At 48.8% G+C, this 16,097-nt stretch overlaps 1 protein-coding gene across 6 annotated transcripts in view; it reads right to left on the reverse strand.

Moving 5' to 3' along the window:
- Window positions 1–2,057: 2,057 nt before the first annotated feature.
- The window catches only part of dab2ipb (DAB2 interacting protein b), a 104,100-nt gene continuing 90,060 nt past the window's right edge, over window positions 2,058–16,097 (reverse strand). For 5 of the 6 annotated variants that reach the window (XM_079734775.1, XM_079734773.1, XM_079734772.1 and 2 more), the window contains 6 exons: window positions 14,709–14,932; window positions 10,550–11,492; window positions 7,651–7,788; window positions 4,899–5,101; window positions 3,672–3,759; window positions 2,058–2,232 (listed from right to left, as the gene is read on the reverse strand). In XM_079734775.1, the coding sequence (XP_079590901.1) occupies window positions 2,065–2,232; window positions 3,672–3,759; window positions 4,899–5,101; window positions 7,651–7,788; window positions 10,550–11,492; window positions 14,709–14,932 (1,764 nt within the window). In that variant the 3' untranslated portion in view covers window positions 2,058–2,064. The remainder of the gene's footprint in view (window positions 2,233–3,671; window positions 3,760–4,898; window positions 5,102–7,650; window positions 7,789–10,549; window positions 11,493–14,708; window positions 14,933–16,097) is intronic. The other variant, XM_079734774.1, reaches the window with a different exon arrangement.

A 16,097-nucleotide genomic window follows, 5' to 3' on the forward strand; every position in this document is an offset into this window, starting at 1 on the left:
TATCGGAGTGAAGAGACTACAAACATGGCTGACATCCTATAATGCTATAAAGACAGATCATTGACATACAGCATATAACGTGGACAACATCACAAACTCATATTAAAACATAACATGTTTTAACTGTACAGTGATCTGTCTGATCAGTCTGTCAACAAAAGCAGTGGTGTGCAACAGGCGATTAATTAAGATATTTCTTCGATTAATTCGGGAAGTATTAAAGCTAGGGTAGGCAATATACGTTAAAAACCTTTTTGTCATATTTGTCGAAATGTGTAGGATTCGATATATTGAATACTCTGACAAAAAATAAATCCAGTATTTGTGGCTATTGCAGGTCTGTAAACCTGTCCAATCATTTAATTCCGAATGAAATGAATTGATGGCTTACCTGTCTTTCTACATACCCGTCTAACTGCACGCACTCTGCTCGTGCACTCACTACGAATGGCGAGTCTTACACAAGGCTAGGCAGACCTATTGCTAAAGCTAGCGTGCTAGTCATGTTTTGGGGGATTGGAAGGAGGATGGAAGGGAGTTTTTGAGTTTGATACTTTCAGAACCACGCTTACTCAGTCTGGTTTCTCCAAAGTTGCCTACCCCTGCTTTAAGATATTAATAAGATGTTATAAGATGTATAAATATTAAAGTAGACAAAGGCAGGACAGCTGTTTGGATGGTGTTTTTAAAATAATGAATCAACAAAAAATAGTAAAGCGCTACATTGTTTAACAAAAAGTATTTTTTTATGGGAATATGAATGTGATAAAGGTGGTGAACACTGCGCTGCAGTGTCTCCCTGGGGGTATGAAGCAAACCTAACTTAACCATTAAGCCAGACCAAAATGAAACTCTCAGCTTGAACACGGCCTGTAAATTAAGACCCTGCTTCCATATTTAACTTTATCAAATATAGTCTAGACTCTGCAGCAACCAACCCAAGTAATGCATACATCCATATTAAACTTCATTGATAAAGTATATTGGTAGAGTCCTTTTTACGCAAGCGTTTTAGAATACATCGGGCGATGTGGGTTTGTACAGCTTAAGGTGATCTTCTACAAATCCACAGTTTAACTTGTGCCTTTTCTGCCGGGGTGGAGGGCTGGGAGATCTAGGGTGTAAAGAGATAAGGAGGGGAGAAGAGCAGGTGTGTTCTTTACTTAAGGCGTTTCAATGTACCACTAGCTTTCACAAAGTGCATTACTTAAGGGGAGGGAGCGAGGAGTCTGCGGGGCCCCTTGGAACACACCCCGTCATTGGAAAAGGTTCGTAACAAGTGTCTCGTCTCTTAAAAATATCTTTCCAGCCCATATTTGGATGTTCTTTCTTTTTCCTTTTAAATAAAAAGCATGACACGCGGAAATAAAGCATTGCAAATGAATCCTGTTAGGACAACAATAGTGCTATATCATTCTTTTTTTGTGTGTTTGTGTGTTTTTTGTTCTCTGTCATAAAAGGAGGAGGAGTGAAGAGAGAGGAGGAGGAAGGGCTGGGCAGTTGCTAGGCAACTGTCGCTGACGGTAACGATGTATGATTATATAGCGGGGTTGTTTTGTTTTGGTTCTTTATGTCCCAGGGTTCGGGCAAAAGGTCCTGGAATGTCCCCCAGTGTCACGTCCCCGAAGCGCCGCCTCGACTGGCTGAACGGATGATGAAGACTTTGTTCAAAGTTATTATTGGTTGTGTTGCAAGAATTAGCCCCTCCTCCTCTGACCCGCTCCCCGTCTCTGAAGGCCCTCTGGTGATTCAGGTTGTCCATCATTGGTTTCTGCTGTCCTAGTCATCCGTGTGTGTGTGTGTGTGTCTCAGTATGTCATCCACCCGTACTTAAGGAGCAAAGAATCCAAGTCCTCCATCCTTTAAGTCTCCACCTTCACGTCAAAGTGCGTTTCACACCAACACTCTTATTCCTGTACTCTTCTCTGTGCCCACCACTCTCACCACCACGGTCTCTCCACACCACACATGCGTCCACGCATGCACATACGCATTCCCCCCCCCCCCCCCCCCCCCACATGACACATGCACACCCCCCAATCCTCTCCGTCATGGCGCCCCCCTCTAGCAGTTGCTGCTGTTCCTGAACTCCCCATTTTCGGTGATCTGTAGCTTGGTGGGGTTGGTGGGCGAGATGCCGTTGCGCGTCTGCATGCTGTAGCGCTCCTTAAGCTGCGTGAGCGCACTCATCAGCCGGGTGTTGGCCGCGTCCAGCGAGGCGATGCGCTTCTCCTGCAGGGACACGGAGACACGCCACCGCCAGGTGTCAGTTATCGGCAGAGTTCACAAGGCAACAATAAAATGACAAAAAAGGGAATGAGTTCATGTCGGGGCGACAGTAGCTCAGGAGGAAGAGCGGGTTGACTGGTAACCAGAACCTGACCAGCTGGTTGACACCCTGCGTGGTTGACTCCGCTGTCGGTGTGTGAATGTGTGAATGAATGGTTGTGAGTCGCTTTGGATGAAAGCATCAGCAAAACCCCATTGAAAAATAAGGAGTGGGGGGGGATGAACTATGATAAGTATTTGCCGTTTATAACTGACATCCTAAATAGTCAGTACTATAGTGTAGATCATATGGATTGTATTGCCTGTAGGGCATCTCAAAGGTTGTTTTCCAGTTGTAGTGCATCTTAACCAGATGTTTTGCATTAAATCAATTCACTCAATCCACTCAAAACTTCCCCATGCACATCTGCAATTGATTGACACCAGAAATCGGTTTGTTTTCAAACGGTGTGAAATTTGCACTGAGAATATTCAAGCATTGAAGCAATTAGTGTGTCAGGAAAAAAAACAACATTTCATGCCTTCAACCAAACATTCGTTATGATGACAAGCAGAAACAGACTCGCCAGTTGCACACTGGGCCTCATGTTTATCCGCAGCCTGTTAGGAATGTATTGACGACTCTGATGGCATATTAATGAATCACTTCTAGGAGGCTCAAGATGGCCGCCCTGGGGTCCAAGCAGACCAGAGAGCTGATAGACCCCTAGTCTACGATTGCATCTCTTTCCATGGAGTTACGCAACCCCATGAAACTTTATTTTCCACGGAGCGGGATCGGCATCATTAATGTATGATGAGAAAATAAGATAAATTATAGAGGATGCGCTGCACTAGCTGTTAAGAGGATAAGGCGCGAGAACAAGGATGGCTGCATGACAGGTTCGGAGGAAAGCGACTGGAGGAAAGCTGTTTTTCGGCCGTAATTGTCACTTTATTTACTTAGAGTGTGTGTAGCAGAACACAGCTCGGGCCTAGAAACACAAGCTGAGATACTAGCTGAAGAGCCACCACAGAGAGAAAGTAGTACTTATGAAATATGCATCCTCCTGGCAAGAGTAAAAGTAAAAAATATACTGCAAACAAACACCGCTAACTCATCTTCTATGTAACCGTATCTGGTTTAGCAGATTGCCTAGGTTGCTCACTTAGCAAACATCACTGCTACAGCATATGCCATAGTGAGTTAACTTTATTATATGGATGAATAAAAAATTAATCCAAAACGATTTCCCCAATGAATCAGGTTGTTTCAAAATAATTTGTGTGATTCACAGTTTTGCAGTTGTCTATGAGAAGTATATGAATAATGGATTAGAGTAACTGCCTAAAGCACAGTTAATAAAATAATAGTGATCTCACAATAACAGCATGAGACTGACCTGGGCATCGATGATCTTCTGCTTGGAGTCCACGACCGCCTGCATGTCTGAGTGGTCCTTCTTCAGCTCCTCCTCCACAGACATTAACCTGAAGAGGTGAGGGGACAGCAGGGTTTAAACTACAGACATTAACCTGAAAGGGTGAGGGGACAGCAGGGTTTAAACTACAGACATTAACCTGAAGAGGTCTGGGGACAGCTGGGTTTAAACTACAGACATTAACCTGAAGAGGTGAGGGGACAGCTGGGTTTAAACTACAGACATTAACCTGACGGGATGAGGGGACAGCTGGGTTTAAACTACAGACATTAACCTGAAGGGATGAGGAGACAGCTGGGTTTAAACTACAGACATTAACCTGAAGGGATGAGGGGACAGCTGGGTTTAAACTACCGACATTAACCTGACAGGATGAGGGGACAGCAGGGTTTAAACTACTGACATTAACCTGACGGGATGAGGGGACAGCAGGGTTTAAAATACCGACATTAACCTGACGGGATGAGGGCACAGCAGGGTTTAATCTACCAACATTAACCTGAAGAGGTGAGGGGACAGCAGGGTTTAAACTACATACATAACCATGAGGAGGGGACAGCAGGGTTTAAACTACAGACATTAACCTGACGGGATGAGGGGACAGCAGGGTTTAATCTACCAACATTAACCTGAAGAGGTGAGGGGACAGCAGGGTTTAAACTACATACATAACCATGAGGAGGGGACAGCAGGGTTTAAACTACAGACATTAACCTGACGGGATGAGGGGACAGCTGGGTTTAAACTACAGACATAACCATGAGGAGGTGAGGGGACAGCTGGGTTTAAACTACAGACATTAACCTGACGGGATGAGGGGACAGCTGGGTTTAAACTACAGACATTAACCTGAAGAGGTTAGGGGACAGCAGGGTTTAAACTATAGACATTAACCTGACGGGATGAGGGGACAGCAGGGTTTAAACTACAGACATTAACCTGAAGAGGTGAGGGGACAGCAGTGTTTAAACTACATACATAACCATGAGGAGGGGACAGCAGGGTTTAAACTACAGACATTAACCTGAAGAGGTGAGGGGACAGCAGGGTTTAAACTACAGACATTAACCTGAAGAGGTGAGGGGACAGCAGGGTTTAAACTACAGACATTAACCTGAAAGGGTGAGGGGAGAGTGTGTCACCACGACAACAACAACACAAGAACCCAACGCCACCCCGCCTCCTCACCGGCTGATGATGCCCTTCATCTGGAGGTCCTTGTCATCCTCCTGCCTCCGCAGCCGCTCCTCCGACTCCTCCAGCCGGGCCTGGTACTCCATCAGCACCTTCTGGGCCTGCTCGTCCTGCCCCTTCAGACGCGCCTCGTACTCCTCCAGCTTCTGCACCGACGCCCGCAGACGCTCCTGCAGCACCGCGATCTCCTGCTGGTACTGAAGCGAGAGCGAGGAGCCGGTCAGAGTGTCGCCATGGTTACAGTGGTTAAAGGTGGGGGCGAGGGGTGGCAGGACGCCCTCCCCCCTCCCCGCCAGGAGGTAGGGGGGTGGTGTTAGCCAAGCCGGACGTTAGTAACCAGAATGATATCGACACCTCCACCTGCCGGCGGTGGAGCTTGGTGTGATGGGTTTGATTCCCACGGGAGGTTGTACGTCCCTTTATCCTAACGTTTCCTCACTTTTTACCCACTTTCTTGCCTAAAAGGCACAAAAAGACCATTAAAGAAAAGACTATATATTTTGGTCTATAACAACCATAATGGTACAAAAGCTCAGAAACAAAAGAATATAAAAAACTTTAACAGCAACAAAATAACAATGCACCCTATAAGTCCACTACTCCTCTGTCTTAGGAAATAAAATACACTTTTTGGGGGCGATATTGGAAAGTAAAACCTTGTGCCAAGAATTTAACATCAATAATGTCCCATCCCATGGATCATCCTAATCACCCTCTTAATCACCTCCCCGGTCTCCTCGGTGGTCCGCTCATAACCCAGCCCATCAATTCCTTGTCTCTCGAACGCGGTTAGGGTTTGCTTAGCTTACATTAGCTCATACGTTTGTGTGACTTTCATTAAAGTCCCCCTGCCTCCAGACGTGCCCTTTAATCCGAGTCATTGGGCTGCGGGCCAAAGACCTCTAAGCCGCCCCAGATCATTTCCTGCTGCGCGATGACCAGCAAAAAAGAGGAGGAGGACGGAGGAGGAGACAGACAACAACAGGGCCGTCTGGCCGGCCCCGCAACGTAAGTCGGGGAAAAGCTCTGCTTGACCCCTCAATGGCCCCCCCCCGAGGACAAGAGAGGGTTTGGAGAGTACGTTTTTCCTGCAGGGCATAAATCCTCCAGGATTAGATTTAAAAAAAGTACTATCTGTATATACAAATACCCGGCAATACGGGGGTATTTGAAGGTTACTGTCGCTGTAACATCCACTAGAGGAAGAAAATGTTGTTATTGTTTCGGAAAAAAAATTAATAAACAAGGTTGAGGTCCAGCGATATACAACACAACACAACAACCCAACCAACAATCAAACGGTGGTGTGTTATTTAAATCGGATTCAATGAACACCATCCATGCTCTGCTCAACCTAGTGTGTTGTTATAATCAATCACACCTCCTTATCTCCTTGTGTCCTCGTCCCCTTGTGCTTATCCCTGGGGCCCTCCTGGGACCCCCCTGGGCGGGACCCAGGGAAACCTCCCCTGGCCAGGAAGGGTGACCTTGCTTGATCAGCCCAATCGACCCCCCCCCCATCTCCCCCCTCTCCCCATCTCCCCCCTCTCCCCATCTCCCCCCTCTCCCCATCTCCCCCTCTCCCCATCTCCCCCCCCTCTCCCCATCTCCCCCTCTCCCCATCTCCCCCCCCTCTCCCCATCTCCCCCTCTCCCCATCTCCCCCTCTCCCCAGGCCAAGATACTGCAGACGCCAGCTTCTGCACCCAGCAGACGCCTCACGTCTCCCTCTGTGCACTGAACACACACTGTGTGTGTGTGTGTGTGTGTGTGTGTGTGTGTGTGTGTGTGTGTGTGTGTGTATGTGTGTGTGTATTTACATAGATAATTACATTTTTCCATGAATGCACAATGCCGGGGTGCCGCGTGGCAGACGTTGGGGATATGGAGAGCAGTGAGCAGTGGGGATGATAGGGAGACACACACAGGCCTGGAGAGCAGAGGCAGGAAGATACGGAGAACAGGAGCAGGCAAGTAGGAAGCACGTTCCTCTCTCAATCAAACAGCAGTTAAATGATGCGGACACACACGCACGCATACATGCACACACACCCACCCCTAGCCAGGGCTGTACGCCTCTCAGAAACATTCCAGACTTCACTGCAGGTTAGGGAGAGAGAGACCCGGAGAACATGACGTTAACATCTCGTCTGTGAGGTTCGAAAAAGGAGGTGGAAGGAGAAGGAGCCGGAAGCTCCCAGCAGGAGGAGAAACAAACAGACGTCAACACGCAGGGTGGCCGGCCCAGCGGGGTGCCGGAGATCAAAGACGCTGGGGGGGCCGCGGTTAGACACACAGGGCCGGAAAGAACAACGCTCAAAGGGAGAGCAAGGCAAAAAGAGTCGAGCGAGGAAGAGACGCTGCACTTGTCGTGTTTTTTCATGGCTGTCCGGAAGGTTTGTGTCTGAGAGAGCTGAGGCTTCTCTGAAGGACAGGTTGGGAAGGAAGGGAAGAACAGAGGGCGGGAGAGGAGAAGGGAGGGAGGGGGTTGAAAGGGAAGAGGGAGAGATGGAGAGGGGATGGGGAGGGAAGGATGAAGGGTGAGAGGGAGGGGCAGAGGGGGGCAGGAAATGTGGGAGTGAAAAAGAGAGGAAGGAACAGAGGGAGGAGGGGAAGGAGAGAGGGAATGAGTAAGGGAGGGCAGGAGAGGGGAAGGGAGGAAGTGATTCAGGAAAGGACCGAGCAATGAGGGGAATACGGAAAGGAGGGGGGGATCGGGGTGTGGTCGGGGTCCGGGTGGGGGTTACCTTCTCCACCTGAGACAGATCCTCTCTGTGTCTGGGGGGCTCCGGCTCCGGACCCTCATGGTCTAAATACTGCACATTCATATTCAACAGCCAGGCGGCCGTGCGGTCCAGCGCACTGGGCTTCACCAGGGAGGGGGCCTGGGGGAACCAACACACACACACACACACATGAGCGGGGGGAGGCGGGGGGGGGAGGTGAGGTGAGGTGAGGTGAGGTGAGGTGAGGTGAGGGGTCATGCGAGTGAACCAAAACAACCTCGGGGGAGGAGGCCTGAGAAGCAGGTGGAGCTGGTGAGACGTTTGGGTCTCAAGCCGGGTGAGACCACTAGGCTTAAATCATACACACGCACACACACAAACACACAAGCACACGTACACAACGATACACAACATGTCCAAAGCACCACGCCAGACCAGCTGTGAGGCATGATCAGACACATTTGGTAATCCTTATTGTCATCCCTCTTATATTGGCTTGTGTTTGTGTTTGTGTGTGTGTGTGTGTGTGTGTGTGTGTGTGTGTGTGTGTGTGTGTGTGTGTGTGTCTGTGAGGGTGTGAGGGTGTGTGTGTGTGTGTGTGTGTGTGTGTGTGTGTGTGAGACACATTCAATAGTGAGACTTTAAACAGGTGAAAAGTATTTCAATAGATAAAAGCATTGATTGTTTTGTGTTCCAAGGCGCTCCCCGCTCTGTCTCATAAGGATGACTGTCGGAAAGCTGAATTTCGTGAATGATGAAATCCAAACTGATCATTAAAAGCCTTTCCACCTGTTAGGTAGCTATTAAAGGGCAGCAGGTACTTCATACAGAAACTATATAATTGAGTCGTTTCCCTTTGAACTGGAGTATGAAATATATATGAAACTTTAGCTATTCGGATATTTTTTGTGTTTTATTTCTCCGGTTAATTTCTCTCTAAGGGGAGATGGCACAGAGCCTGTGCAGGAAACCAGAAACTGAGTGGGGTGGAATTACAGGTTGTTTCCTGTTTCGTTCTGAGATATTCTACCGAAGAGAAAGGGATTCATGTGAGTGGAGGAAGCTTTCAGAAGGGGACTCAGTCTTCATCGAGTCGATAATAAACCTCTGTGCACTTTTTTCACAGACAACAAGTTTGTGTTTGCCGTTAATTGTAATTATATGCTAACAGATCCCAGCTTCCAGCAACATGATTGGTCGAAACAAATATGAAGCAAAGTAAAGAAACACCCCATTCACCCAGATTTGAACTCGTATGCCATCAGACTTTAGATATTCATTTCTAGTCTGATTTGGCAGGCGGAAACTTTCCAGACCGATTTGTCGCCATTACCTGTCGTCTCAATCCCGTTCCTAATCACTGCGTTGGAGGGCAGCTTGCTGCTCTGAACAATGCCAGCTGTCCTTTAAATCACCCCAACAATGGTTCTCTGTTCAAAACCCCTTTGCTTGTTGCCTGTTGCCACGGATGCTGCCATGACGACACAAACAATATGCTGTGAAACACACTGATGAACTTTAGGGTGATGTGTTTTTATACCTGCAAAACTGTCTACACGTGTGCTATAGATTAAGGTTGCCTCTCATTAGACCGATATATATATATATATATATATATATATATATATATATATATATATATATGTATTCAGTGTTCCCCAATCAAGCGGCATGATGTATTTCAGGTGAAGCGGGATGTGAGGGGAAGCCCGCCACCCAGCTGTGTCAGCTTGTTGCAGGCGTTATGTGAGAACAGAGACACACTTTAGTTCTGCTGTGAAAGAAAGTCACGCTGGCTCTGTTCAGATGTGAGATGAACAAATAAACATATATTCCAACTTTGTTGGATTTGTGAATAATGACAAAGGGCAAAACAGATGGGTGTGTATTCTAATATTATTTCTGCATAAGTATCATCTTTGTATGCCTTGAATTCCTGTTTCACTTCTAGTGCCAGGCACCTCCTGCACTGTTTCAGCAGGGAGGTTTTCCTACTGAAATAGCAAAGTGATGTACAATTAACTGACGCCATAGGTGAGATGTGCTTCTGGGAATGGTAATGTCCTTTTTCCTAATAATACTAACGTTATTTTTAATTGAAGTTACCGGAGTTTCAATAATTTAAACTTTGTGAAGTTCATTACGGGTGTAGCTCATTTGGAGGGGAAAAGATGTTGCGTGCCAAAAAGTGTGCATTAGCACCTAAATGAGGAGCTAATCTAGCCCATGCCAGTGTCATCACTGGCCTATTTAACTCCCCCAAGTAAACTAAAGGGTGAAGCGATGAACCGCTTTTATGCTGATTACCATTATTAAATAGACAATGACTGTAATTCATTAGGGTGAAGCAAGCAGCCAGGCCTATGTTCCAAGACACCATCACCCAGACACACACACACACACACACACACACACACACACACACACACACACACACACACACACACCTACCTAGCTACGAACATTTAGCGACCTCTTTTTGTGGGTTAAATGAATGGTAGTGCTTGGAAAATGATAGCTGTAACAGAAACCTCACAGAATCTAACCATGCGTGCTGGCAGTCTGGCAAGAGCTATTTTTTCTAGATTGCAAAATACAATATAGTCTTTTAATTAATATTTCACAATCTCATTGTCTCATGTTTAATGTGTCTCGTTGTCTAAGACTTCAAGACAGGTTTGTAAATGAGAACGGGCCTTCTCAACCGGATTAAATAAGGCTTTTGATCCATTAAAATATCGACTGTTGAAGCCTGCTCTGTTGACTCTGTTGGAATCAGTGGTCTGTGAAACGCTAAACGGTCCTGGGATACCGCTGTTAGGTTCGGCTGCACACTTCACTGCTTTGTTCTCCGCCCTCCATAATTGCGCCACACCCTCCCAGTGTGTGCTGCACCCTAACTGTTTAGGCTGCGCCCTACCTGCTTGTGCTGCACCCGGTGCTTGCTCTCCGGACTCTCCCCCTTGGACGTCTGGTGCTGGAGCCGCACACCGCAGCCTGGCCAATCGGGCGAGGCGGATGACATCACGCTGCCGGAGGCGGGCCGGGGGAAGGGCCCGCCGCTCAGCAGGTTGGGCGGCGTGCGGCCGCGCGTCACGCCCTGGGGCTGCGGCGGCGGCGGCTGGTCTATCCGGCGCTGCGGCCCGGCGCTGTTCTGCCGCGGGACGCCGGGGGGTGGCTGGGGGTCCGTCAGGGAGAGCTGCCGCCGCGTGAACTCCCCCGACCGCCGGATGTACTCGTCCCCGCTGCTTCCCCCTCCTCCTCCTCCTCCTCCTCCTCCTCCGCCGCTGTGGTTCAGATAGTTCAGCTTTCCCCCTTCCTCGTTGTTGCTATGGGAACTGACGGAGCTGTGGCACTCGGAGCCGGAGTCGGCGCCGAGGCCGTGCGGCGAGACGGGCAGGCCGGCCGCCATCTGGTACACGGGGTTCTGGAAGGAGAGCGGCGCCAGCAGGTGCTGCTGCAGCGGCCTCCCCGGGGGGCCGTCCGACCCCGAGGCGGCGGGCGCCGTCTGCCCGGGCCTCCTGAGCAGGGCGGGGACTCCCGGGGGGGCGGCCCCGCCCGGCGGAGCGCGGGCCGACCACACGGCCACGGATGAGGCCGGCGGGGGGCCCTCCACCAGACAGGGGCCCGGGCTGAGGTCCGACGGGGAGGGGCCGCCCTGGGCCAGGTCCATGCTGCGGGGGTCCTGCAGGTCCAGCATGGAGAGGCTCTTGCTGCCGTTGGCCAGGCCCGGCTCCGGCTCGTTGGACTCGGAGTAGCTGGAGCTGCGGGCCGGAGCGGGCTGCACCCCCGAGCTCCGGGTCACGAAGAACAGGTCCTTGTTCTCGGGCGTGGGCGAGGGCAGCCGCGTGAAGTCCACCAGCCTGGAGGAAAGACACAAAACGCATGGAGACCAGAGGGGCTTCGTTCAATCGCACACGGGATGTTTGGGCATCAAGCACAGCCTGAGTTGGTGGCAGCAGGGACTCAGGTACAAAGGGGTTGACTGGTGACTGGAAGGATGCTAGTTCGATCGCCGGCTCCTCCTAGCAGAGTGTGGAGGTGTCCCAGAGCAAGGCACCTCACCCTAACTGCTCCCGACAAGTTAGTGTTTGCTGTTCATTCACTCAAAAATTCAAACAGGTATCTGAGACAGGCTACAGTCAACAATGGACCAATGACCTGCAGATGAGGATCTAGACAACATGTTGATGAACATGTTGATGAACAACATGCTGATGAACATCTTGATGAACAACATGCTGATGAACATATTGATGAACCACATGAACCAGGCAGCGTCTTTGTAAGGGTAAGATGATATTTCATCTACGGCAGCCATATTGAGGAGTGGATCTGGGGAGTTTGCGACAGGGGTGAGGTAAAGTGAAAGACAGTCTGTGTACACTTCTTCATTTCTCCCTCATTTCTTTGTGCCGCTCCCGACTCGCTGCCATATGGAGCCATTATTGCCCGGAGACAATTACCTTGACAGACGTGATGTGTTCCTTAATCACCGCCATCACTCAAGCCACCCAGCCAGGCCTCGCTCAGCCTGTCTCTCCAGTCTTCCATATGAACACAACATCTCTCCTCCCTCTCTTACTTCCTCCCTCCCTCCCTCCCTTCCTCCCTCCTTCCCTGCCTTCTTCCTTCCCTCCATTGCTTCCTCTCTCCCTCCCTTCCTTCCTCCCTCCCTCCCTCCATTTCTTCCTCCCTCCCTACATCCCTTCTTCCTCCCTTCCCTCCTTCCTCCAATTCCTCCTCCCTCCCTTCTTTCTTCCCTCCTCCCCCCTCCATCCATCCATTCCATCTTCCCTAAGACCACAACACTCCCTCCTACTCTTTTAGTTTAGCTTTGATCTAGACAGGCGGTTCCAAATAATTTCTTTAGTATGTATCTCATCTACAGTGGGCAGCAGCAGTGCTAGAGTGAACTCCATGGTATGGAGGTGGAGGCTGACGGGGATCCTGTATATAGATTCCCCGTGCCTCCGTCTCATCCTCCTCCATTTCAATCTAAATGTGTCTCAGTCTGTGTGTGAAGATGAGGAGGCAGGCCTCTTGTCCAGCATGGCCAGGACAGTGTTGATGTTTTACCAGCAGACTCCCACTCTCACAGTGTGGATCTGGCTGGGCTCATGTCTTTTTATATTGGTTCTATTTTGAAGTTACGAGGAGTCACTTATTCAGTACAGGGCAGGGGAAATGACTCAATAGTAGATTGAAAAAAATGAATGACTCACTATATTCAACACTAAGGGCAAACGATAGAAAACCTAAACATGATATCCTAAGGTATTATTGGCACCCAAATAACACAAATAAAACTGATATAGGTGTAATTTCTTAGAGATGTAGATACATAAGATACAGATGATGTTAAGTCCCATTAACCAGTGGTGTCTGTTCGCTAACCGTTGAATCACACCCTAGTTCCACACCTCCGCTCATGTTCCCCTGCACTCCCTCCCTGACGCTAACCTGTTGGTTCTGCTGCCTGTGTGTCTCTCTGTCCACACCTCCCACTGTCTCTGAGACCCCGTGGGTGGAGGGGCGCATGGTAATGGAGGGGGGGTCGTTGTCGTGAGAACCTTTAAGTGTGAGAGCAAGTAAACAAGATTTTCATCTTTCTGTTCTGGTGTCGAACGAGCAGAGGTGAAGCTAGTGTTGGGGGGGAGAGAGGGAGATAGACAGAGAGAGAGAGAGAGAGAGAGAGCGAGAGAAAGAGAGAGAGAGAGAGAGAGAGAGAGAGAGAGGGAGATAGACAGAGAGAGAGAGAGAGAGCGAGAGAGCGAGAGAGAGAGAGAGAGAGAGAGAGAGAGAGAGAGAGAGAGAAGCACCTCTGCCCGTGACAAGCCCAATAAAAAACGTTCGCCTCTGACCGGCCACCACTGGGTTTGCGTGTGCCTTGCTCAAGTACACAGACGTCAGAAGCGGATTGTATTGACTCTGAAGGACAGCAGATGAATGTCCTTATTCTCTGTGTTTTGTGTGACACAGGCACACAGAAACACTCAAAGAAAAAACACAGAAAGAAAAACAGAGAGGCCCAATAACCTTGTATCCTTCAACGCCCTTGTCACTCAATCTGTTTCTTTCTTTTTCTTTCATTTATTTTTCCTCATGAGATATCAGTTTAGTATGACTGGTATCTTGGGAATCATTAAAAAAATAAAACATAAAAAAAATACTGCTTGATCATTTCCTGCTCATTTCAATTTCATGTTTCCGGTACAAACACAGACACACACAAGCTGATTACAATATGTAGATGAAAGCACACACACACACAAAACAGCCTCTGTAATCAAAGTCAAAAGGAGTATGTTACAGATATTATAAGAACCGTAAGGCTTACTCACAATCACCAGCCTGTTGCCGGCGGTTACCTATTAACACTGTGCAGAAACAACAGTATTTCCCCACGGCTGAAGCAATCTCCCGGTATGGGAAAATCACCCCGCGCTACGTTTCATCACACAGAACCAGCGGGGAACGGAACGCATTTAATTCCACACAAAGATGTTCACATGACACATGAAATTAGAGGGGGGAATTTTTGTTTTGTTTCCATTCACACCGAGCGCCTGCGTTCGTTAGTGCTTCTCTAAATGTGCGTCATGTGTGTCACTCCTGGAGCACGACGCCAGTGTGTTTCTGCCTGTACGGCGAGACGGCGTTGGCTTTTTACAAACATGGCCTGAGCCGACCTCCTCTAGCGGGGCGGGCTGCTGAAGGGGTCCGCTGTGTTTGACTACCAGGAGGTACGCTGGTGGGGAGGGTTCCATACAAATACAATAAATGAAAGTGATTCACAGGAAGTTGCTTGGATAAATGCTTCGTCTGAATAGCGATTTAAAAGTGATGGAGTATTAAAAGTAAAGGCACAACCCCCCTTGAGACACAGTATTAATAATGCATTAGCTTACCTGGACTGCCAAAAAGGGTTTTGGCAGTCCTTCTTCATTGATATTTATATAATTTCTTCATATTACTATTTTTATCTGTTTTTATTTAAATTTCTGCTGGCGAGACACCAGTACCTCCCCCTTGAGGCTCATCCTATTCTCTGTTTAAACCCGGTCTGCCTCTCTTACCCTGAGAGGTCGTTGTCGATGACCATCTTCTGCAGGCCGGTGGAGATGCTGCAGCCGGCGCCGGGGGGCGATGGCGAGGAGCAGGAGGACGAGGCGTTGGCGGCGGCGGAGGAGGCGTGGTCCGAGGCGGGGCCGGAGCCGGTCATGACGCAGGACGGGTTGGCCACCGCCGCGCTCACCTCCCGCAGGATCCGCGGCAGGGGGCCCAGCTTGGCGGCCGCGGTCTGTCACGGGATGGAGAAAGACATGTTCAATAAAAGACCATGTTTAAGTGTTTAAAGCTGCACTATGTGAGTCTCTCCATTAGTGGCCTCTGTGGGCTAGAGGAGGTGTTACAGTTGTAGCTATCAACACTTATGAATGACTTCATGACTTGCTTTACGTCAGGTATTCATGTAGCAATTCTGCGAACTGGGCCAGCAGGGCAACACCTTACATGACCTTATCAATGACCTTGTCTTGTTATGTGATGTAATAATAGAAAGAAAACCAAAACCATGTAACTCATCACCACTGTATCTGGAGACGCCTTTGCAATGTGTTTTACATTAAATTAAGGTCAAATGAATGAATGGACAGTACGACACATACGTTCAGCAATGCAAATATAAGATCCCATGTGAACTCAGGAAATGATCCGTAGGGGGAGAAAAAGTTCTCTGAGCCAGCCAGCGAAGTGGGGACGGTAAGAGCGCTGCAGGAAGACAGACAGTCTGGTGTTTATCAAGCTATTACCGCTGACGCCTCCATCACTACAGCTAATGCAGGGAGGCGATGCCCTTACCGAGCCGTCGATACGCCTTCTAATCAGGCAGCCATTCAGAGTGTCCCGGTCCAAGGGCACCATATCAAGTAATGCAGAAATGATACAGATATTGATCGGAGCAGGGCGCTCAATACTAATAGTGAGGCGGTGGGAGGCTCGTGTTTGAAGCTGGCTGAACGCACAGGGGGAACCAACTATTACCCACAGCGGGTAATGCATCCTAGCACTCTGCCTTTTATCACGTCCCTAATGAAACAAGTCTGCCTCCCCACTCGATTAGGGCACCAGGAAAAGATTTGACGTGTTTTTTGTTCCATGATATACATCCTGAAGTTTGTACAAACAGAACTCTTTCAGATAGGTACGTGCGTACAATAGGCAAGCGATAAAGTTACGGGGCAAATTTAAATTAGATATTACATTTGAGCTTGATTATCATAATCTGAATTAGATTCCTGTGTATTGACTGACCTATAAATAAAACAAAAGATGGGGACTGATCTGTCTAATAGAAAAATAATACAGGTATGAGTTTGCAGACACACACACACACACACACACACACAAACACACACACCCACACACACACACACACACACACACACACACACACACACACACAC

Source organism: Pollachius pollachius (genome assembly GCF_949987615.1).
Source record: "Pollachius pollachius genome assembly, chromosome: 4".
Classification (NCBI taxonomy): domain Eukaryota; kingdom Metazoa; phylum Chordata; class Actinopteri; order Gadiformes; family Gadidae; genus Pollachius; species Pollachius pollachius.